At 46.0% G+C, this 24,140-nt stretch overlaps 2 protein-coding genes across 2 annotated transcripts in view; both read left to right on the top strand.

Annotated features, from left to right (window-relative positions):
* Nucleotides 1–15,531, top strand: part of LOC141094290 (uncharacterized) — a 34,421-nt gene extending 18,890 nt beyond the window's left edge. Inside the window, exon 7 of the mRNA XM_073580127.1 lies at nt 10,757–15,531. Coding sequence (XP_073436228.1) covers nt 10,757–11,871 — 1,115 coding nt within the window. The 3' untranslated portion in view covers nt 11,872–15,531. The remainder of the gene's footprint in view (nt 1–10,756) is intronic.
* Nucleotides 1–24,140, top strand: part of LOC141094200 (uncharacterized) — a 144,327-nt gene that overhangs the window by 18,611 nt on the left and 101,576 nt on the right. The window lies entirely within an intron of this gene.

Raw genomic sequence — 24,140 nt, 5'->3', positions numbered from 1 at the left:
GCGCAGAGAGTTTCACATCTTTTTTGCTTCACCTGGTATATCGAACCGCTGTACGCTTGTTAAGATAGGGTTATGCTAGAGAGGCTGATTTTTGGAAATGTGGTATGCCTAATGCAGACTTGATTCACCTAACCTGGATCTGTCCCTGGCTATGTTGATTTTGGGGAGATGTGGTTGATTTACTTATTAATGTTTATCAATGTCCTATGGTTCTGGACCCTAAAATGGCCCTTTTGGGTCAGGTGGCGAACTTGCCACTTTCGGAGGGGCACCAGTTGGCAATTTCACGTATACTATATCAAGCTCGCAAGAGGGTGGTGGCTCATTGGAGGGGATCCTCTGTACCTACAATCATGGAGGTCACTAATGCAGTCAATAATACTATTGTTATGGAAAAGTATGTATATCAAAAGTGACGGACAATTAAGAAGTGGGAAGATATGTGGGCGCCCTGGTTGGATACTCCTGAGTTGGCACCTTCTTCTTTAACATGGTTGAGAGTGCTTAGGAGGATGTAATAAGATCCTTAGATCAACATTACACTTTGGTGAATGTTACTGCAGAGGTGGCTCTTGAGGATATGCTAACAGCCCGGGATTTGGAACTGACATTACAGGCGTTAAGGACCGTTTAGAAATTTGATCATCTGCAATGGAGAATTGTGGCCGTGAGGAGGCTAAATACACTAGGGGAGAGAGAGAGAGGCTTTTGTTGGGTGGGGGGTGGGACTATGGGGAACTCTATGGGTTTCTAGATTGTTTATGTAATATGCTGTTCAGGAATTATCCTGTGTTTGATGTGTCTTCTAGATTTTGAGAATGTTCAATAAAAATTTACCTGATCAAAAAAAAAAAGAAAATTATAGACAAACATGGTAAAGGTTATAATATAAGACCATTTCCAAACAGCTTGATGTTCCTGTGATTACAGTTGCACATATTATTCAGAAATTTAAGATCCATGACACTGTAGCCAACCTCCCTGGACGTGGCTGCAGGAGGAAAATTGATGACAAATCAAAGAGATGCATAATATGAATGGTAAAAAATGAGCCCAGAAAAACTACTAAAGAGTAAAGGTGAACTTCAATCTCAAGGGACATCAGTGTCAGATCGCACCATCCGCCGTTGTATGAACCAAAGTAGACTTCATGGGAGATGAACAAGGAGGACACCATTGTTCAAAAAAAAATCATAAAAAAGCCAGACTGGAATTTGCCAAACTACATGTTGACAAGCCACAAAGCTTCTGGGAGAATGTCCTATGGACAGATGAGACAAATATGGAACTTTTTGGCAAGGCACATCAGCTCTATGTTCACAGACAGAAAAATGAAGCATATCAAGAAAACAACACTATCCCTAATGTGAAACATGGAGGAGGCTCTGTTATGTTCTGGGGCTGTTTTGCCGCATCTAGCACAGGGTGTCTTCAATCTGTGCAGGGTACAATGAAATCTCAAGACTATCAAGAGATTCAAAAGAGAAATGTGCTGCCCAGGGTCAGAAAGCTTGGTCTCAGTCGCTGGTCATGGATCTTGCAACAGGATATTGACCCAAAGCACACAGCTAAAAAACCCCAAGAATGGCTAAGAGGAATACTTTGGATTATTCTGAAGTGGCCTCATATGAGACCTGACCTAATTCCTATTGAGCATCTTTAGAAAGAGCTGAAATATGCCATCTGAAAAAGCAACCTTCAAACACGAGACAACTGGAGCAGTTTGCTTCTGAGAAGTGGGCCAAAATACCTTTCAAGAGGTGCAGAATGTTCATTGGCAGTTACAGGAATCGTTTGATTGCAGTGATTTCCTCAAAGGTTGTGCAACAAAATATTAAGTTAAGGGACCATCATTTCTGTCCAGGACTATTTCATGAGTTTTATTTATTTTTTTTAAATTCTGTGGAAGCATGGTTGAAAAGCAATGTCTGACTCTCATTTGTTCATTTTCATAGATTTACTTTTGTTAGATTCAAGTTATTTCTGTGACCATTGTGGGTTTTTCTTTCATTAAACGAGGGGTGCTAACAATTTTGACCAAGTGTGTATATGTTGAATTTCTACCGGCTGTACTGGTCCTGGAAGGACACTCAAGTGAGAAGCCAAACCATTTTGAGGTCAACAAGAAATATGTAGGCAGATCAGGAAAGGATTGAGAAGTAGGATCCAGTAATAATCTATTTTAAACCGGGTAACAAATTCAGTTTCCCACAAACTTTTTATGTTTGCAGATGATATACTACTTCTCATCAACACCACACACATCTTTGCAAGCCCTACTTCAATCCCTTAGTACACCATGAATCCCTATATCCCATATCCCTTCCTACTACTATTGTTTCACAGCTCCAATATGACTTTCCATTTCAATGGGCTACTAACCACCTGGATTACTTGCAAGTGTAATTGACAGCCAATCTAGACTCCCATTTTGCAGCCAATTATCCTCAAATGCTCCACAAACTTCGCTTGCTAGTCCAGTCATGGGAGAAGTTACATCTCTCCTGGCTCGCGTGCACTTAAAATGACTATACTTATGAAATTACTCAACTTATTTTGAGTTTTGCCAGTTCCTGTTCCTTTGCACTACCTCAAAATAGCCCAATAATTAGTTAACACTTTTGTCTGGAGGGTTGGCCTTCCCAGGGTTAATAGAGCTACCCTCTATCGTCATTGTTTCAAAGGAGGCCTGGGAGTTCCCAATCTTTCTAAATGTTATCAAGCGCTCAATTAGGTAGCCTTATACCATGCCTATTCAGAACCTCCCCTGTGGCTTTCTCTAGTGGCTCCTGAATGTCACACGGGTACCCTCGATGCATTATTATGGATCCTCCCAGCTCAACGTAGGCAAGTCTCGAATCCTATTATAACACACTCTCTTAAGATTTGGGACTCACTGAAATATTCCTCACAGCTAATCTCGCCATTCTTGCCCCTCGCCCCCCTTTGGGGTAATCTTCAGTTTTCCCCAGGTATGGAGTCCCTTAGGAACTTCCATTTATGGGTCACTGCAGGGATAACTAGAGTCCACCATCTCTTTAACGTTAAAAGGATAATCCCATTCTCAGTCCTGGGAGAAAAATATAATTCCCCCTCTCCCGGAGAGGTGTTTCGTTATTTGCAACTTGAAAACTTGGTCACTTCATCATTAATGAAAAAAACTTTACTCCTCCTTATACCTTTGCTCCCTTTGAACAAAGATGCCATCAAAATCCACACGCACCGGGCATTATATCACTTCTCTACTCGCATATCAACTCCTCCTCACATAGGCTCTGTTTAAACTACATTTCTCACTGGGAGTCCACTTTTTCTGATTCAGAGTGGTCCCAAGTTTGGTCCTCCTCTACTGGAGGAATATTAGATGCCCCAATGCTGGAAACCAATTATAAGGTGATGACCAGGTGGTACCTTACCCCAGCCAGAGTGGCTAAGGCAGTTGCTAACTACTCCAGTTGCTTTAGAGGGTGTAAAGGGGTACGTCTGCCCAACGATCGGATCTGACGTTTCGTGACAGGACTGACGGTGACCTGATTGATAACACTGCTGAAGTATTCACACGGTTAGTGGGTAACTCGAAGGATTACTCGACAGGCCGGGGTGACTCCGACTCTGGGGGTGACTGTGGCTCTGAGATAGAAAGAGAGCACAGAATAGAAGGGCTAGAGAAGGAAGTCTCTGAGATCAGAGGTCACCTGTCAACGTGGCAAAACGTGAACTAGATGCTTAGGGAAGAGATGGACGAACTCAGAGGAGTAGTAAAAGGTATTCTGTGGGAGAAGAGCTTGGATGAAGACTTACAGCAGCCGAGCACGAGTGATAACGAGACGGAACTGCCAGTGTCCATCTTGGCAAAGGGTCGTGAGGAGGTAAAGTCTCAGGAAGTTTGTGAGCTAAGAACTGAAGAAGACAGTCACCCGGTTAGGTCAACTGTAGTGAGGGAAGTGTCCGTGATAAAGCCAGAGCCTCCAGTCCAGGAAGAGAGCAAGACCATGACCTTCAAGTCTGTGATTGCTGTACCAGAAGACATGCAAGAAGCCTGTGCTGAGGAAGGTGTGCATGAGGCTTTCAAAGAGGCGATCAAAGTGTGTAAGTTGCACTGGGCACCTGAGACTCGGCAGTTGGTGATAATATCAGCCAGAGAAGATCAATCAAACCGAGTAGCTGTCCTGAAAGAAATGCATCTGCAATGTCTTAACGCCAAAGAGCTGGTTAGGCGGAGTAATATGAAATCTGCTCGACGCCTAGAGTTAGCAAGGGAGGCTATGGATCTGCTGGGTTTGCAGAAAGATGTGATTCCAGTACCCAAATGTCTGATTGGGAGAATGATTGGAAGACTCGGGAAGGTAATGCAAGACCTTGTGAATATTTCCGGTGTGGTGAGGGTGAGGATCCTGTTGTGAGTTCATTTTCCCCTTCACCGTTGATGTCTGATGAACTCCCTCTGCTGGTGAAGAGAGGTAGTGAAATTGATTGGGTTGAGAAGAACCTGTCATCTGAACAGGTGGAGCCTGATTGGACACCCGGAATCACTGAGTGGATATAAGGCAGCCGACGCCCTACAGGGGTGCTGGTGATCCTTTCTGCTCTGAGTTCTTGCAACCAGTTAGTCCTGTCTACTGAAATCAAAATTTTTGCTCTCTTATTTTTCCATGAGAGTTTGTCTGTTTGCTTCATGTTTTGTGTTCAGCCTGACTTTGTTGGGACGGGCTGAGCTCCATTTTTGTCTCTGATCAGTTTATCTCTTTGCTCTGTTTTCAGAATATACCTGAGTGCTGATATAGTGATTTTGAAGTCTAGCGGCTTCAGGGCCTTTTTCCCTATCAGACGGTTGGGACATTTTTGGTAATGTTTTTTGCGGATTGCAGCCAGCATCTTTTCTGTCCTTTCCTATTTAGTTAGTTGGGCCCCATCGTTTGCTCAACCTGTCTTTCTGTCTGTGTTTTCATCTGCTTTTCACCGACAATACATGTTGGGGGCTGTCTATTGCTTGGGGTCTGCTCTGGGGCAGTTTAGATTTCCCCTTTCTTTAGGCTTATTTAGTTCTCCGGCTGTGAACGAGGGGTCTAGGGCACCGTAGGAACCTCCCACGGCTACTGTTAGTTGTGGTGAATAGGATCAGGGGTCTGCAATCCGATAGCTACCAACCTCTCCGGTTTTCTGGACTTAGCTTGTATTTTTGTTTTTTCCTCCTTCGGTGACTCATTCATAACAGGATCCCTCCTGATGATGACCAGGTATCCAGTGGAGAGGGTAGGATTCCCATCATGGTGGTTGGCTCCGTGGAAAGCCTGAGAGACTTTCGGATGCTCTTGGAGTATTGAGTGGGGTACCTGCAAGAGACTGAGCAGTTGAGGCAGGACCGTCGGCGAATCAATAAAGAGGTATGGAACACCAAGTGGCGGCCACCTTCGACCCAAGATGTAAGGACCCGAAGGGTTCCTCCAGTAAGTGACATGGCAAATGGCCGAAGAATGTCAGCAAGTGGTAGTTCGACTGGCAGGACGAAGCTGAGAGATCGTAGTTCCTGTGAGACGCTGAATGAGTCAGACTCAGGCCAGATAGTAAGCTTAACTAAGACTTATGACCATACCAACCGGGGGATGCTGGTCGGAGAATGGAACAGACAAGGAGAGGCATGTGATGACAAAACAGTGTCTGATGATGCAGACAGACCGCGACTGGAGGGTCAAAGACAACGACCGGTATTCTGACCGCTGGGGGCGGGGGAGGCCTAACGTAGAGATGAGGTCGTATGACGGACGGAGACGGTTCTCTCGACCTGTGGGACAAGGTGTAATGAGTGCCCGGTCTTGAGATCCTGGTGTAATGTTGTGTATTCAACCCCACAAGTTTGAACAGAGGGGGAGGTATGTGGTGTATTGACCACTGTGTCTGCTAGGTGGCGGTGTATGGATGTCCTAGGAGAGAGGATGAATGGCAGAATCCTAAATGACCGTTGTGTATCTCAAGGTAGGTGGCCTTGAGATGGAGACTTGTGTGTGTGTTCATCAGCAGTGATACTGCTGAGGTGCTGTCTCAATGTGTCAGGGAGAAGTCTCCAGGCAACTGGGGAGATGGGCAGGCCCAGTTACCTACAAACCCACCCAGGGGTGTGTTTAAGAGCGCTATTGTAAAGTGTGTATGAGTGGTTAAAGGACCTGCGATGAGGTCATAGCCATGTGACCCGGTGGGCGTAGCTACAGACCATATAAGGTGGCCAGGGTAGGTCACATGAGGTGAATGCAGGGACCTGGTTGGTCCATTTTGGAAGGTCCCATCTGAGAGAGATGGGGCTGCCTTCTGACAGCAAGTGAACGCTGTGTAATGGCTGCACGTGCCTGGTAATTCCTTGGAGGGAATGGACGTCTGCGACATGGAGAAGGAACCATGAGTGAACCCTGACGGGTGAGATAACTGAGGCTGAAGAGCCTGTGTATGCATGACCTGTGTGACCACAGGGATTACAGAGCTGAACTCTGTCATGGACGCTATGCTGATGTTATGAAGTTTGTTACTGCTGTTGGTTTATGATGCCTAATAAACCGCATGGACTATGATTGTTTTATGGAAAATCTGTGCCGGATCTGGTTTTGTGGCTGCTAAGTGAGTATCCCCTACTTGAATGACAGCGCTACCTTACACCCCCAACCATCAGCCCACTTGCCATCGCATCAGGGCAAGTGAGAAGAGCGAGATTAAGTGCCAGATTTGGCGCATCCTATGGATGAGACTTTTCTGGGGTGGCTGAGAGCTGTTTTTAGTCTAGAATGAGGCCAATATACATGGCGCCTTCCCAGGCTATTAATATCAGCCCTCAGCTGTCTGCCTAACCTTTGCTGGTTATTAATTATAAGGCGACCCGAAGTCATTTTTTTGGGTGGGTCTCCCATTATAATAACCAATAAAGGCTAAGTATACAACTGAGAGCTGATATTAATAGTCTGGAAAGCTCCATGGGTATTACCCCCTTCCCAGGCTATAAACCTCAGCCCACAGCCATCTGCTTTACCTCTGCTGGTTATGATAATTAAGCCCATGCAATTTTTTTTTTCATATAAATAATCATTTAAATACATGTACAGTAAGCTGCACACACTGTACTAATTATGTGTGACTGATCTCTTTTTATCTATTCTATGTATATATACTGTTGGTAATCTATCTATTCTATTTGTTCTATTCTGTCGCGTCAGTGATTCTACTGTACATAGCAGATGAATTGCTGGCTTTTCATCAATATATGTGTGTGTATTTGACAGGCCTAAATGCATCTGCACTAATACAGGGTGCAGCGGACCCAAGTAAAATGGCAGCTGCACAGGTACATAAATACCAAATGAAACAGCCAGCCTACAATCAGGGTTTGGCCGTGTGGTACACCAGTGCAGAAGAAATAATCCGCATGTGGATTATTTCTTCTGCACTGGTGTACCACACGGCCAATCCCTGATTGTAGGCTGGCTGTTTCATTTGGTATTTATGCACCTGTGCAGCTGCCATTTTACTTGGGTCCGCTGCACCCTGTATTAGTGCAGATGCATTTAGGCCTGTCTGGTTTGTATCTGAATTTTTTGGAGGATTTTTTCCTCTTTTTGAGGTTTTCATGTTAGAGTAGGACTGGCAAGTGTATGGAACTTTGACGCAGTTTGCCAACTTCCATATTGTCACGGTCACGTGTGTCTGGACGCCGTGAGTACCGCAAGGCAAACCCATAAGACACCCGTGACCCTGGATACAGCGCATACAGTGAGGCGAATTTAAAAAATAAAACGTGCAGCTGGATACGCCTCCTCCAACTGGCTAATTTAGGTATTACACGTTATACATACAGTAGTCTGGAAACCCCGCCTCCAATAAGGCGAATTTAAATAATAAAGGGGTAACCTGGGTAACATTAACAATAGTGGGCCCTGCAATAGGTAATAGGGAAGTGGAGACCTCCTGAACTCCCCTGAGCCAGTGTCCCTGCACTCCTAACGTTCCCTATGCCGGTTCCGCACCGGGCGACGCACAGGAACCTAAAAACCCTAGCTCGCCCTGAACCTAAACCCTCACTAGGGAATTGGTCGGTGCGGAAACTAATCCCACCACTGCCCTAAACACACGAGGGAAAATGACAATACAGGGGAAACACCACTCAGCTTTGCTCTGTTGCGTACGCTCCTAGCAACAGAGCCCACCACCTGTGTGCATCTTCACCACCCGGATCCATCACCATAACTGGATCCTTCACCATAGTGCAGCCTTGGAGCAGAGTCCACCACCAGTTGCAGCTGTCCAGTGAGAGTCCCAAAGATGAGTTCAGCTCCTGCCCAAAAAGTCAAGCATGCTTGAGTCCAGCTCTCAGCAACCAAGTCCCGCATGCTGAGTGCAACTCTCTCCATAGTCGTCACTCCACCAAGCCATGCAAGCACTTCCTGCCGACACCATAAACTGTGACTCCACGCCACGCCAGCCCTTCTTGCAGACCACCTAGTTGCCACTCGTCCCCTCTGGCTGGGCTGCGCAGGACTCATGTTCAGCTCCTTCCTTCACCCAGGCTTCCTTGTTAATGACTAACACACAATATCACCAACAGTGATTGAACACACCTGGCTCCCTTTTATAGAGCCTAACACCTGATTTGTAATTAAGTGCACATTAAACCAAAGAAACTAAAGTGCACTACCGCTCACCACCACCGGGGCAACTAGAATGAACGACACCACGTGTAATAATTCTAATGGCCACCGGGGGCAATCACATCACTTTGGCACCTAGCCAAAGGAAAAAAAGTTCACTTATCCATTTAAACTGCCAGATCCAATCTGGATCATGACACGTATTAAGGCCTTAATATCAACCAATACCTTACATATATTGATATGTTTTTTGTGCACTTTTTTTTTTCTTTCAGGGTGCAGTTGGGCCCAAATGGTTCTGCAAACTTGTGGCCTCTGTTCTCACGGGATGCATTCTAGTTGGCACTGGGCAGCCCCCCTATATGGTGTTACTAAGAGGTTGTGAACCAGAAGCCCTGCATTCCCTGTGTGAACACTGCCACATGCGGATTATTTCTTCTGCACTGGTGTGCCACACGGCCAATCCCTGATTGTAGGCTGGCTGTTTCATTTGGTATTTATGCACCTGTGCAGCTGCCATTTTACTTGGTTCCGTTGCACCCTGTATTAGTGCAGATGCATATAGGCCTGTCTGGTTTGTATCTGAATTTTTTTGGAGGATTTTTTTCCTCTTTTTGAGGTTTTCATATGTGTGTGTATTGAAGTATATTTCCTTGGAAAATATGTGTAATTGACAGAGTAATTTTCTGTCAAAGTTCATGCTATTCCATTGCAATACAATTTTAACAATTACTTGCATTTGGATGTTAGTCAGATGCTAGGTGTGAAAAATAGGATTGTACTTACATGAAAATTGCATGGCATGTTCATGACCATAGTCCTACTGTTCTGGACCGAAATCAGAACTTTTTTTCACTGTTACGTGTACAAGCTCTTAATAACTAATACCCAGAAGCCATTGTCCCCTGTAAGCAAACAAAAACAAGACAACAATATCTCACACCTGTCCAAAGTTGAAAGAATCGAGTTATCAACGCCGTAATCCATCTGTGTGACATTTGCTCATAATAATATTCTTTATATAGTGCCAACAGATTCCGCCACGCTTTACAATTCTACAGTTCATATACAACAGTCATAACAAAGTTAACGCTAATACAATAATATATGCAAAGATATTGACGACCCTGCCCGTAAGAGCTTACAGTCTACAATGTGGTGGGAATGACCCAAAGTACAGGGGATAATTTATGATGATTATCCACCCCCAATTCTTCAAGGTGGTTGGACCAAGGTTGGATGAGCTAGTCACCAGCCAATATTTGTAGTGTTTTTGGGGGCGATTTAGTTTGGAGGGTTATAAGGCAACTGCTCCTGCTGAAGAGTAGGGGAAAATGAGTCCCTGCAGCGAGAGCGGGCCCAAGAACGGTGCTGACCTCAGTGAGATCATCGCACTTCACCTTGAAAAATGGTGCAATGAGTCATTCTACCCCGCTTTTCAACGTGAGTGGTTGCCGCTTATGCTGATGAGCAAATGTCGCACAGATGGAATACAGCGTGGGACACTTTGGATTCTTTCAACTTTGGACAGGTGAGGGATATTGCTGTTTTTTTCATTTTTGAAATTAGAAATGTGGTATAGTTTTCCTGATTCTCTATTTCACTTACCCCATGTCCAGGGCATTGCAGTAGCTTAGGTATCCATGGTTATGACCACTAGCAACTGACAGTCACTATATGAGTGGTAGTAACCATGGATATCTAAGCTAATGCAACGCTCTGCACATAGGGTGAGCAACATAGCGAGTCAGAAGAACTATAGTACATGTTTCCTAATATTGTTACACCCACTACATATTGGGATAGTTGATCAGAGATGGGAATACCCCTTTAAGACTCTTACATGTTTTTATAGTGTATAATTTTATCTGTTGCTATAGATAGTAATGTAATAATAAAGCTTATTTTTAGTCCTCCCTTTATTGCTTCAAACTTTTCTGTGTTTGTGTATTATGTTTGTCGATTATACTTTAGAGGTTCAGTACCATGGGATTTGTGAACAGGTGGCTCACCACTGTCTTAGGTCATAGTTTCATTATACTTTGAGTTGTATAGAATTATGTATATAGAAATTATATAAAATATAAGGCATTGATAAAGAAAAATAATAAAATCAGTTTTATTCTTGGCAGGTGACTGTGGTGTCAAGCCAGATACCTATGAAAAGCATGCCATTATTCCAGCTATACCTCCAGCCCTTCAGAGCAAAAATCATTCATCGGAGCCTTTTCAATCAGTCACCTATTTGGATTCATCACAGACTGTTAAGCAAAATGAAAGCCGCAAAAGCGATGTTGAGCATCAAATAATTCCCACAGAGAAGAAACCATTTACCTGTTCAGAATGTGGGAAATATTTTAAACATAAATCTGAATTGCTTAGACATGAGAGAATTCACACAGGAGAAAAGCCATTTTCATGTTCACAATGTGGGAAATGTTTTAACCGTAAGTCAAATTTGGTTACACATTACAGAAGTCACACAGGGGAGATGCCATATTCATGTCCAGAATGTTCGAAATGTTTTATCCAGAAACCAGATCTTCTTAAACATCAACGAATTCACACAGGAGAGAAGCCATATTCATGTCCAGAATGTGGGAAGTGTTTTATCCAGAAACCAGATCTTCTTAGACATCAACGAATTCACACAGGAGAGAAGCCATTTTCATGTCCAGAATGTGGGAAATGTTTCAAACAGAAAGCACATTTCCTTAGGCATCAGCAAATTCACACAGGAGAGAAGCCATATCCATGTCCAGAATGTGAGAAGTGTTTTTTCCAGAAACCAGATCTTCTTAAACATCAAAGAATTCACACAGGAGAGAAGCCATATTCATGTCCAGAATGTGGGAAGTGTTTTATCCAGAAACCAGATCTTCTTAGACATCAACGAATTCACACAGGAGAGAAGCCGTATTCATGTCCAGAATGTGGGAAATGTTTCAAACAGAAAGCACATTTCCTTAGGCATCAGCAAATTCACACAGGAGAGAAGCCATATCCATGTCCAGAATGTGGGAAGTGTTTTTTCCAGAAACCAGATCTTCTTAGACATCAACGAATTCACACAGGAGAGAAGCCGTATTCATGTCCAGAATGTGGGAAATGTTTCAACCAGAAATCACATTTGCTTATGCATCAGCAAATTCACACGGGGGAGAAGCCGTATTCATGTGCAGAATGTGGGAAAAGTTACAGTTTGAGATCAAAGCTTGTTGCACATCAGAGAACTCATACAGGGTAGAAACCATTTTTTATGATCAGAATGTGGGAAATGTTATTCCTGGGAATCATATCTTCATCATCTAAAAAACTCATGTAGAGTGTGAAGGAAATAAATAACAAGGGAAATCAATCAGGCAGTAGAGTTACATTTAGTTGACAAAAGGGTGAAACTGGATATACCAGTATTGTAAGCACAAAGGTGTCAATCCTGACACATTAGCTCCTGGATTCTCATCTTAGAGAGGGAGATAGGAAATATTCCTTCTAGTACAGATCATTTGCTATTGTCTGTGTAGGAAGAGACAAGTATTTGAAAGGGCACAACTTGGCTCATCCATCCAGTCATAGATCGAATTGTTTAACTAATTCCCGACTTGCGCTGTGTATATATGAGACGCCGCAGCAGCTGTGTTACCTCAAACCATCATATAGATATGGCGCTGTGATCAGCTCGATCAGTGATCTGTCATTATACAGTTGATGTCCCATCCAGGAACAATGTAAAAGAGTTTAAAAAAAAAAAAAAGTTAAATTGTAAAAATATTTTTTTAAATCGCAAAATAAAGAACAAAAAAAGAAAAAAATATTATTCCAATAAATACATTTATTTATGTTTTAAAATAAAATAAACAGTACACAAATTTGAAATCGCCCCTTCTGGAACGACCAGACCTATAAAACTGTCCCCTTCAGTGAACAACGTAAAAACAAACAAAATTAACAAGGCAAAAAAGTATGTTTTATCATCACGTTGATGAACAAAAAGTGGAAAACTATGCGGTGGAAAAAAAAGCAACCTACATCAAAAACAAAACGTCATACGGGTCGATCAGCAGAAAAATAAAAAAGCTATAGCTCTCATAATAAAGCGATTCATTTTTTGAATAAAATTCACTGCTCAAAAAAAATAAAGGGAACCCTGGACACTCTTACTGAGCAGACACATGGATGTTAGTGACCATCCTATCATATCTAACTGTTGTTTATGCCATTTGCACAACAGCAGGAGAAATTGAATCACGATCAGTGTTGATTTCACAGAAGTGTGACTGACTTGGAGTTAATTTTTGTTGTTTAAGGGTTCCCTTTATTTTTTTGAGCAGTATAGTTTTAATTGTGTAAAAGCACTAAAACATAAAAAAATATAAATGAGGTATCGCTGTAATAGTACTGATCCGAAGAATAAAACTGCCTTATCCGTTTTACTACTTGCAGAACAGCATAAAAAAAAAAATAGGAGTAACTTTTTTTCATTGTGCCTCCCAAAAATCGAAATAGAAAGTGATCAAAAAATGTAATGTGTCCGAAAATTATACCAGTAAGGCTATGTGCACACGTAATGGAACTCTCGTGGAAATTACCGCGAGAATTCTGGAATTCCATTCCGAGGGAAAATCGCATTTTAAATTCCCACGATTTTTCCGCGGAAAAACTAGCATTTTGCAAGCGTAATTAGCTTGCAGAATGCTAGCGTTTTCCAAGCGATCTGTAGCATCGCTTGGAGAACTGATTGACAGGTTGGTCACACTCGTCAAACACAGTGTTTGACAAGTGTGACCAAATTTTTACTACTGTGGCCGCCTATGCAGCATCAATAGTAAAAGATAGAATGTAAAAAAAAAAAAAAATGGTGTTATTCTTACCTTCCGACGTCCCGCGCAGCCGTTCCCAGTAATCCTTTGCGAAAATGCCCGCGATGGCGTCCGTTCTCGCGAGATCGCGACGTCTCGCGATAATTCGCGATGACGTTGCGCGAATGACCGCGAGAACGGACGCCATCATGGGCATTTTCGCAAAGGATTACTGGGAACGAGAGCGTGGAGAGAGGCGGGAAGGCTGCGCGGGACGCCGGAAGGTGAGAATAACAATATTTTTTTATTTTAAATTCTATTTTTTACAGGGATATGGTACCCAAAGCCCGGAGGACAGTCTCCTCTCCTCCGGACCGTGGGTACCATCCGCAATTGTTCTGCTTACTTTCCGCATGTTGTGCACAGCCACATGCGGGAAGTAAGCGGAACAATACATTCCTATGGGTGCGGGATCGCCGTGATACCGCAAAATTAATGAGCATACTGCAGCTTTTACCGCGAAGCGATTCCGCCGCGGTAAAAACCGCAGCACTAGCACAGCATTGCGGAATCCCATAGGAATGCATGGGATGCTTATTTTTCGCGGCAAAATCGCGCGGTTAAAACCACCGCGGAAACGCGGAAAAAAACGCCACGTGTAAACTCAGCCTTAATGTCAACTCGGCCTGCAAAAAACAAGCCCTCACATGACTCTGCCAGCACAACTATGGAAAAATTATATCTCTCAAATTATGGCGATGCAGTTTTTGCAATAAAAAGCGTCTCTCAGTGTGTGACAGCAGCCAAACCTAACAAAATGTATAATTCTGGTGTGACGACACAGCATTTTACCTTCATTATCCACACGTCTATTTTCTGGAAGTGTAACGAATGGAAGCAGAGGCACAGGTGATGAAGTTCACATTCGTTTTTTATTTTTTGAGTGGGACCTCGGTCCGGGGGGCTCCGAAGGGGGCGTAACTAGTGAGCCCCGGGTATCTGTAGTAAGATCCCTCGAACAGGACCAGAGTGGAATGCCTGGTACTACCTCCAGATATACCCCGGACAAGTGGCAGCTGTCCCAGCAGGACAAACGGGTCAACAGATATTACAGATATGGTGGAGCTGACCGGCGGACACCGGGTATATGAGAAGCTGGCTCTGACGAGGACAGTCAGGTTCCTGCTAGATGGAAGGAAGCTGGCTACAGCAACTTGAGCGTTGTCCATGAGTTCGGATGGCGAGTGGCGGAACGGGATGGCACTTGAGTGTTTAGGTACAGATGTTGTAATGATACTATGAAAATGCTCATAATCAAAGTACCCTTGTAGAAAAGTTCCATAGCTGTGCAGACACAAGCTGTGGGTTTCTGACCCCCCCCTGTCACAGCTGCAAGCTCTGTCTCCCTCTGCCTGCTGTGTAATACAAAACCCCTCCCTCAGAAAAGTGTTAATTAGCAGAAACCAGTCCTTTGAAACGCACTTTCCTTTGTGTGTGTGGTGATTATTAAAGATGGAATAACTCGGTCCCATTCAGTGACAGAGATATAAAAATTACATATTTAGAACCTGCAATGTTCAAGCTACACGCCAGCGCCTTCTACTAAGGTCTGGCACCAGCAGAATCCGAGAAATGGACTTCTCCTGAACAGAGTCGAATAACCACTCCATGTTTAGATTTAATAGAAGCTAATTCCAAAACAGGATTGGTGATGGGTCTGCCTTTGTTCTGCCAGGTTTTCCGCCTGAGTTATAGAATCAATAAGGTTTTAGCCAGTGTTCAACCCTCTGAGAAAAGAGGAGGGCTGTCATGACTTAGCCCCTTCAGTGATGTCATGACCAGGGGGTATAATATAGTGTAAGCTCATAATGCAGTGGTCTTTGCCCTGAAAACCTGATACATCACAGTGCATCACAGAGCCTCTATGCATCGCCCATCCCCTGACCACATGGTCTGCCTGAAATGACTTAAGCAAATGTAAGTGTTTTCTCCTTTTAATCCCTGTTATTTTGTAATCATCTGTACATATTTCTATTCTCATATTGTAATATCTTTTTATACCTTTTGTAAACACTGCCTACCTTTTTGGAGTAAAATATATAAAATTACTAGCTTTGTTTCTCCTTGCTCTATAACGTACTGTCACGTCCTCTGAAGTGAATTGCACTACTAAGTTGAGTTAGCTCCATACCTGTTATTAATTAAGAAATCTCAGCTGGTGGCAGCGAAGTGTGTTCTGGGCTTGTTAGGCAAAGCTGGCAGTGACGGAGCGGGTTTTAGAAGCGTGTTGCCTGGCTGCGGCTAGGAGTAGTTATAATTCTCTCGCTGCAGCGTGCCTAATAGCCAGCACACATCCAGGCAGCCCGTCTGGCAGCTAATTATCCTAGGTGCAGTTCCCTGACTGACCTGAGGGGTAAGGGGGGCACCGGAGAGCTGCAAGTTCCAAACCGGAACTGGTAAGTGGGATATACATAAATCTCTGCGGTTCATGACCAATTGGTGGCAGTGGTGGGATAACTAAATATATTCCACCTGCGATATTTGTATTTTTAATCGCAGATGTTGTCTAGGATAGCCGAATAACAGGTCACTGATATTCTGCGGAAACAAACAGTATAAGCAGAGTGCCAAACGGAATGCTATAACAGCGCAGGCAGAAAGAAACGATCGGACTTAGCAAGAGTAGATACACGTTGCTCCGGCACTCCCCCTATGGCGGAGTGGCCAGAAATAGTAATCAGTGCGCTGCCATTGGTTAATTGATATTTTCAAATAATGCACGCTGTCCCCAGAGAGAAGCAAGCGCACGTCCTAAGCATTCCCTGGAGGCCTACTGGCAGCGTGCCAGGAAATGGGGGAGAGAGAAGCAACAGCAGGACGCCGAGGGACAGAAAAAACGAGGATCCTGACAGACCTCGCCAAGGTACAGGGGCAGCGTCAGGAGCAGGTGAGGGACCAGAACTGGGGGGGCAGCGTCAAAACCTGGTGCAGTGCCAGAACTGGGACTGGGTGAACAGTATGCCAGGGGGAATAGACTGTTATCTATATGTTGAGTTTTGAATGTATGCGTTTGTTCTTCAGTTGGTTAAGAACCATACACTGTTGTCATATTAGTCTTAAAACGTTGATTTTTATTTTGAATAGCTAATGTTTGCCTCTTATATCAGTTCCTACAACTTATTGTCTATCTTTAGAATACAATGATATAGGGTAATTGAACACTGGATTTTTACGTAATCTGTTGAATGACCATTGTGTGGGTCCTGTGGCTTGTTGACTTGCAAAAGAGGATTAAAAACTATGCAAATTAAGTAGTCAACAATGTGAGGTAACCTCATCACATCTTACTCTTGACCTCTGGATGCTGGCTTGAGTGACAACAGTTGTGAGCTATAAAAGTGGAATATGCCTCTAACAATATACATCCAGATAGCGAAGAGATCTAAAAAACCAGAGACTCTTTACAAAACCACAGCCAGGAACACTCTACAGGATAGCTGCAAGATCATGGCTCCATCATGAGGGAAACAGATTTGACATTTTACAGGATGCCAGTTTTAGGGGACCATGGCCCCAGCTGAAAGAATAACGATCTGTTTGACCATCACTGTGCCATTGACAAGTTTGGGGTAGCCAGTATTTGGACCCACTGATCACCAGAGCCCCATGTATAAGTTTGGGAAAGCCAGGTTTGGCACCCACCTGTTACCTGGCTCCACTGAGATGTTCAGAGAAGCTAGGATCTGACCCTCCGGTCACCTGGCCTTGTGTTTCAATGGACTGTCAGCTTCCTAAGCTTGTTGCTACGTCCTCCTGTGCATTCCACAGGTGGGGCAGTCGGCCTTGGATGCTCTGAAGTCACAGCTGCTCTTGTCCCTGTGAGTCAGTGGAAGTGTGAGACTAATTTTACAATATTTTGGTAAATTCAAAAAGGTTTATTTTTTTTTCAGTAATGTACACTGTGCACCTCATCTTGACTTTAAAAAACCAGAAATGTAGAAATTTTAGCAAATTTATTAAAAAAGAAAAACTGAAATCACATGGTCATAAGTATTCAAACCCTTGCTCAGTATTGAGTAGAAGCACCCTTTTGAGCTAGTACAGCCATGAGTCTTCTTGGGAATGATGCAGCAAGTTTTTCATACCTGGATTTGGGGATCCTCTGCTATTCTTCCTTGCAGATCCTCTCCAGTTCCGTCAGGTTGGATGATGAACGGTGGTTGACAGCCATTTTAAGGCCTCTCCAGAGATGCTCAATTAGGTTTAGGTCAGGGCTCTGGCTGGGCCAGTCAAGAATGGTCACAGAGTTGTTCTGAAGCCTCTCCTTTGTTATTATAGCTGTGTGCTTAGGGTCATTGTCTTGTTGGAAGGTGAACCTTCGGCCAAGTCTGAGATCCAAAGCACTCTGGAAGAGGTTTCCATCCAGAATATCTCTGTACTTGGCCGCATTCATGTTTCCTTCAATTGCAACCAGTAATCCTGTCCCTGCAACTGAAAAACACGCCCATAGCATGATGCTGCCACCACCATGTTTCATTGTTGGGATTGTATTGGGTAGGTGATGAGCAGTGCCTGGTTTTCTCCACACATACCGCTTAGAATTATCACCAAAATGTTCTATCTTCGTCTCATCAGACCAGAGAATCTTAGTTTTCATAGCCTGGGAGTCCTTCACGTGTGGATTTTTTTTTTTAGCAAACTCTATGCGGGTTTTCATATGTCTTTCACTGAGGATAGGCTTCCGTCGGGCCACTCTGCCATAAAGGCCCGACTGGTGAAGGTCTGCAGTGATGGTTGACTTTGTGGACCTTTCTCCCATCTCCCTACTGCATCTGTGGAGCTTAGCCACCGTCATCTTGAAGTTCTTTACCTCTCTCACCAAGGCTCGTCTCCCACGATTTCTCTGTTTTGCTGGACGGCCAGATCTAGGAAGACTTCTGGTGGTCCTAAACTCCTTCCATTTAAGCATTATGGAGGCGACTGTGCTCTTAGGAACCTTGAGTACTGCAGACATTTTTTGTAACCTTGGCCAGATCTGTGCCTTGCACCAATCTATCTCTGGGCTCCTTGGCCAGTTCCTTTGACCTCATGATTCTCATTTGGTCTTACATGCACTGTGAGCTGTGAGGTCTTATATAGACAGGTGTGTGCCTTTACAAATCAAGTCCTATCAGTTTAAGTAAACACAGCTGGACACCAATGAAGGAATAGAACCATCTCAAGGAAGATCACAAGGTAATGGGCAGCATGTGACTTAAATATGAGTGTCTACCCTGCAGTATAGGGTTTGGGTCTATCAGGGCCAGAGTCAGTTGGTACTTGTTAGTGTGCAGAACAGTCAGCTTTGCAGAGCTCCACCTGAGTGTGGCAGTACAGGCCAGCACAGCCAAATGGCCAAGGTAGCTGAATAGTCTGGCACTCGCAGCCTACACAGCGGTGCAGTTGTCCACAGTAACTGGTCTCGGAGGTGGACTGTCTTGTGCCCGGCGGTGAACCAGAGGTGGACTGTCCTGTGCCAAAAGGAGATGGATTAGCGTGTTTAACGACTGCATACTGGAGGGTATGGTTTCCAGCTGTGATCCGGAGGATACTGGGTACTATGAAGTGCTGTGAAGTGGACATTAATGATATGCACTTGTGTGAATTGGACATGTAATGCATTAAAGAGACTTTATTCAGTCGTCCATGACAGCACCACCTGAGAGAGGGGATCCACCCTCCAGGAACAGGAAATCCTACAGATACATAAGGGTGGCACCTCTCCCACGCATCAGTTGGTTTCCTGTTCCTGGAGGACAGGATTCCCTACAGATCATGCTATCATGGACGAAGGAATCCCCAGGCCGGCTGTCCGACTCAGCGGGGGGGTCTCTTACCTCGGGCAGTGCGGAGCTCCCTGGAAGCGCCACGGTGACCCACGCAGGGTTTCACGGCAGTGTGCGGGGCAGGTGCGAGTGGGGTCCGGTGGATGCCCGTCTCCTGGGCCGGCGGGTAAATAGGGCTTTCTCCCCCCGGATCCCGGTCCTTACCCCAGCTGGTGCAGCTCCCCTCGCCTAGGATCGCGGTCGGGGTTGTGCGGCTGCGCTCGGTGGTGCCCGGGGAGCACTATGTGTCGGCGCCGCCGGGGCGCTGGTGGCCGGCTCATCCTCGTGCGCGCCGAGCCGGGGGTAGCGTGGGTGAGAGGCGGGGCCGGTGGTCCTTGCGCACGCCCCGACCGGATGTGGCGCAGCGGGGGGCGGGGCCGGTGGCGTGCGCGTCCTCGCGCACGCCGGACCGGAAGTGGTGCGGCGGAGCCGGTGGCGTTGACGGCTTGCGTGTCGGCGCGCCCGGTGGGGCTGGTCAACGCGGGGAGGGGGCACGGAATGCGGGGGGGACATCAGGGAAAAATGGGGGGGGAGAAAATTAGCCCCTGGCCACGTCACCTGCGAACCCAGATTTCCGGGGGGAGAAAAAGTGCACAGATGCACTGCTGAGTGGCTTCAAGCTCAGAGGCACAGCTGGACAAAGAGCAGGAACGTACCTCAGAGAGGTCCCAAACCAGCTCCCAGCAAAAGAAGAAACTAACTGGACAATGCGGCCACAGAAGTTCCTCCAGGCCGAAGGATCCAGCTCGCCCCCCCCGTGATCCGGTACCTACCCTGAGCAGAAGGCGTAAGAGATCTTCAAGAATGTGCCCTGACGCAGTGTCCCCCTTATGTTTTTCCTCCTATAGGGGAAAAAATGTACTGACAAGGCAAAAAACAGGGAATGCGCTAATCCCACGAACGATAAAGAAAGGAAATTACACACGCTAGACGTTAGGAGATGTCTCCTAGAGTACCTGACAGTTACCGACCCCTGGAAAAAAGATAATGCCTTATTTATTTCCTATCAGGGCACTAGGAAGGGCCTTAGGGCTTCAAAAAGTTCGCTAGCGAGGTGGATTAGGGAGGCCATTTCTTTAGCATACACCTCAAAGGGCAAACCGGCCCCTCGCAAGCTGAGGGCGCATTCCACCAGGGCCATGGCAACCTCGTGGGCCAAGAGATCGGAGGTCTCAATCGACCAAATATGTAAGGCAGCTACTTGGTCCTCTCCAAGCACCTTTTATAACCATTATAGACTAGACCTGGGTGCTTCCTCAGACCTCTCCTTTGGTGTCAGGGTTCTGCAGGCTGTAGTCCCTCCCTAAATTATTACTCTCTGTAATTCTCTCAGGTGGTGCTGTCAAGGACGACCGAATAAAGTCGTAGTTACTCACCGTTTAATGGTATTTTTCGGAGTCCATGACAGCACCCGTACATTCCCTCCCTTTAGTTTAATTTGGGTGTGCACTTTTTCCTCTTATATGTACACGGGTAATTGATAGTCGTGTATAGTATTGTATATAAATTATGCTATTAACCATTGCGGTCCTCTTGTGCTCTGTAAACCAACTGATGCGTGGGAGAGGTGCCACCCTTATGTATCTGTAGGATTTCCTGTTCGTGGAGGGCGGATCCCCTCTCTCTGGTGGTGCTGTCATGGACTCCGAAAAATACCGTTAACCGGTGAGTAACTACGACTTTTGTGTTGGAACTTTGCTGGGTCACTGCCTCATTACTGCACAGCATGCTACCGCAGCACTACATATGTTGGAAAATGTGGACAGTGTGAACTGAGGCTTACCCCAAAGCATGCTGCATATCCATGAGCAAGCCAGCATTGCTACAGCTCAAGGCTGCTGGGAAAAAATGGAGGAGCTTTTGAAACAGATATTCCTCACTCAGCAGCAGGCACTGCAGTTCCGGAGGCAGCAGCAAGAGGCTCTGCAGTTCCGGCTGCAGCAGCAGCAGCTAAGGGACCAATAGCAGCAGGAGCTACAGATACAGCGGCAGCAGCAAGAAGTTCTGCAGTTGCAGAGACAGTAACCGGATTATCAGCGGTGTACAGAGGAGACCCCTAAGGTAAGGGGCGATCAGAGGGTGTACCAGTGTTCCTTTGCAGAGTTTTGTCCCACCATATCTCAGGTGAATGACTTATTGCAGTTGGTGGAGGAATGGCTCCAGCCAGAGACTTTGACCCCAGCCCAGATGGTATGGTGGTCGACTGGCTGGTGAGGGCTCTGCCAGCTGCCCTGCAGCATTGGGTGGAGCAAGGGAACCTGGGCACTCTTGACCAGCTGGTAGGATTGATTAAGCGCTATACAACCACTCAAGACTTTATGCCGAAGCATGGAAAAGACCAAAAAAACACTGTTGGGGCTAACCAGGACCAAGCCCACGATGAGGGGGTAACCCAAAGTGAGGGTGACAAAATTACCATTTCCCCAAAGTGGCTCCAAGGTCTAGTCATGCTGCAGTTCTTATGTGTTGGTGTCAAGGGCCCAGACATGTGACTGTGAACTGCCCTCTGACATCTAAACCCATGGACTGCGGGTATACTCGCTATGCGTCTATGTATGCCCAGCCAGTCTGTACCACCACTACGGGCACTGATGGTGGCGAACCGCAGTTGTGGTGAGTATTCTTCAACAGGTGCCAAACGGACGCTCTCCTGGACTCGGGGAGCATAGTGACTTTGATCCATAGGTCCCTGTTATGAATGGGTCACTGAGGAGGATAGCAGGCCCAGGCTAAGCCACAGAAAACCAGAGAGGTTGGTAACTAAGTGGATTGCAGACCCCTGATCCTATCCACACAACCAGCAGTAGCCGAGGAGCGTGCCTACGATGATCCTAGACGCCTTGGCACAGCCAGAGTGTCAGAGACACCGCACTACACTTGCTCATAGAGCCAGTGCACGTGTCCTGAGTACAGAAGCAGTGCTAAGAGTTACCTGGGGAGCAGGGCAGCAGAGGTGAAAAAGCGTGCTTCAAGCTAATAGTGTCAGGGTCCAGAGAACTCAGATTATGGCAAAGCAGAAGTCATGCACAGTACAGACCAGCGAGGTACAGGAGGGATAAACAGACGGGAGGTCAGACAAAGCAAAAAGGTCATACACAAGATATCAGTACAGTACCAGGGAGGAGACAGAGCGGATAATCAGGGCCAAGCAGAGATCAAAACCAAACAGACATATAAGGTACCAGGCAGAATCCAAAGCGATATCCAGGGAACAGACCGAGTCATACACAGAGAATCATGCAACCAGAACACAGCACTAACACACTCAGGGGTCACCACACAATGCCAAGGGCGAAAGTATAACTGACAGGGATGGGAGCGTCCTGAGGCTATAAGAAGCCTCCCCCAGAACCAGGGAGAGGCCACAATCATAGCCCCAGGTGTGCAGGTAAGCCTGCATCGGGATCACAACCTTTAACCCCAGAAATGCCAGTCATCAGCACTGGTTCCAGGCATTAACCCCACGTGTGCGAGTCAAACCCGCACTGAGATCATGACAGTACCCCCCTCTCAACGGGGGGCCTCTGGACCCCAGGCTTGCCCGGGTACTTAGCATGGAAAGCCCGCACCAGGCGATCAGCATGCATCAACCGGGCCGGTAACCAGGACCTGTCCTCCGGTCCATACCCCTTCCAATGATCCAGGCACTGTACCGACCGCCGTACCAACCTGGAATCTACGATATGACCAACCTCGTACTCCACCTGCCCTTCGACCAAAACAGGAGGAGCGGCAGACTCTGAGTCTCGCCGGACTGCTTCAAAAGGTTTCAGTAGAGATTTGTGGAAGATGTTAGGGATCTTGAAAGAGGGTGGAAGGCACAGCCTATACGCCACTGGATTGATTTTTTTCCACAATCTTGTACGGGCCAATGAATTTGGGTCCCAACTTGGCTGACGGAATCTTTAACTTAATGTTTCGCGTGGAGAGCCAAACTTTCTCTCCCACCCGAAACATGGGACCAGGTGTTCGTTTCCTGTCCGCGAAAAACTTATACCTGCCTTGAGACCTAGATATACGCTGCTGGACTTCTGCCCATGTATCTTTTAACCGCTGAACAGAGTCCTCAGCCCCGGGACACCCCGAATCCAGACGAGAAAACTCACCAAAATGAGGACTGAACCCATAGTTAATCAAGAAAAGGGACCTACCAGTGGATTGACTCACCCGACTATTGAAGGCAAATTCAGCCAACGGCAGTGCATCGCACCAGTCATTCTGTCTAGCAGAGGTTAGACACCTGAGGATCTGTTCCAGGGACTGGTTAGTGCGCTCCGTCTGCCCATTGCTCTCAGGATGGTATGCAGACGAAAAGGACAGAGACATACCTAATTTTTTGCAGACAGCACGCCAAAACTTAGCCACAAACTGCACACCACGATCAGACACCACATTCAGGGGTACCCCATGCAACCGGATCACATGCTGCACAAACAACCTGGACAACGTCTCAGCTGACGGTAGTGCGGACAGGGGTACGAAATGAGCCTGCTTAGAAAACCTGTCCACCACTACCCATACCACTGTACTACCCTTAGATGGAGGGAGATTGGTAACAAAATCCATGGATAAGTGAGTCCATGGCCTTTCGGGCACTGTCAAGGGTATCAGCTCCCCTGCCGGCCGGCTATGAGAGCTTTTAGAACGAGCGCAGACCCCACAACCAGCAATGAATTTTTTTATGTCCGAACCAAGGGTAGGCCACCAAAAGATCCTAGCCACCGCCAGACGTGTGGCTGAAATACCAGGGTGAGCACTCAGCTTGGATTCATGGAACTCCTGCAAGAGTTTCAGGCGAAGTTGCTCTGGGACAAACAACTTCCCCTCCGGCTTGGCCGCTGGGGCCCGCGACT

The sequence above is a fragment of the Dendrobates tinctorius genome, unplaced genomic scaffold (genome assembly GCF_039654945.1).
Source record: "Dendrobates tinctorius isolate UK_male_01 unplaced genomic scaffold, ASM3965494v1 ptg000063l, whole genome shotgun sequence".
Taxonomy (NCBI): domain Eukaryota; kingdom Metazoa; phylum Chordata; class Amphibia; order Anura; family Dendrobatidae; genus Dendrobates; species Dendrobates tinctorius.
The sequence above is the reverse complement of the archived record's forward strand: the minus strand, read 5'-3'. Positions and strand labels throughout refer to the sequence as shown.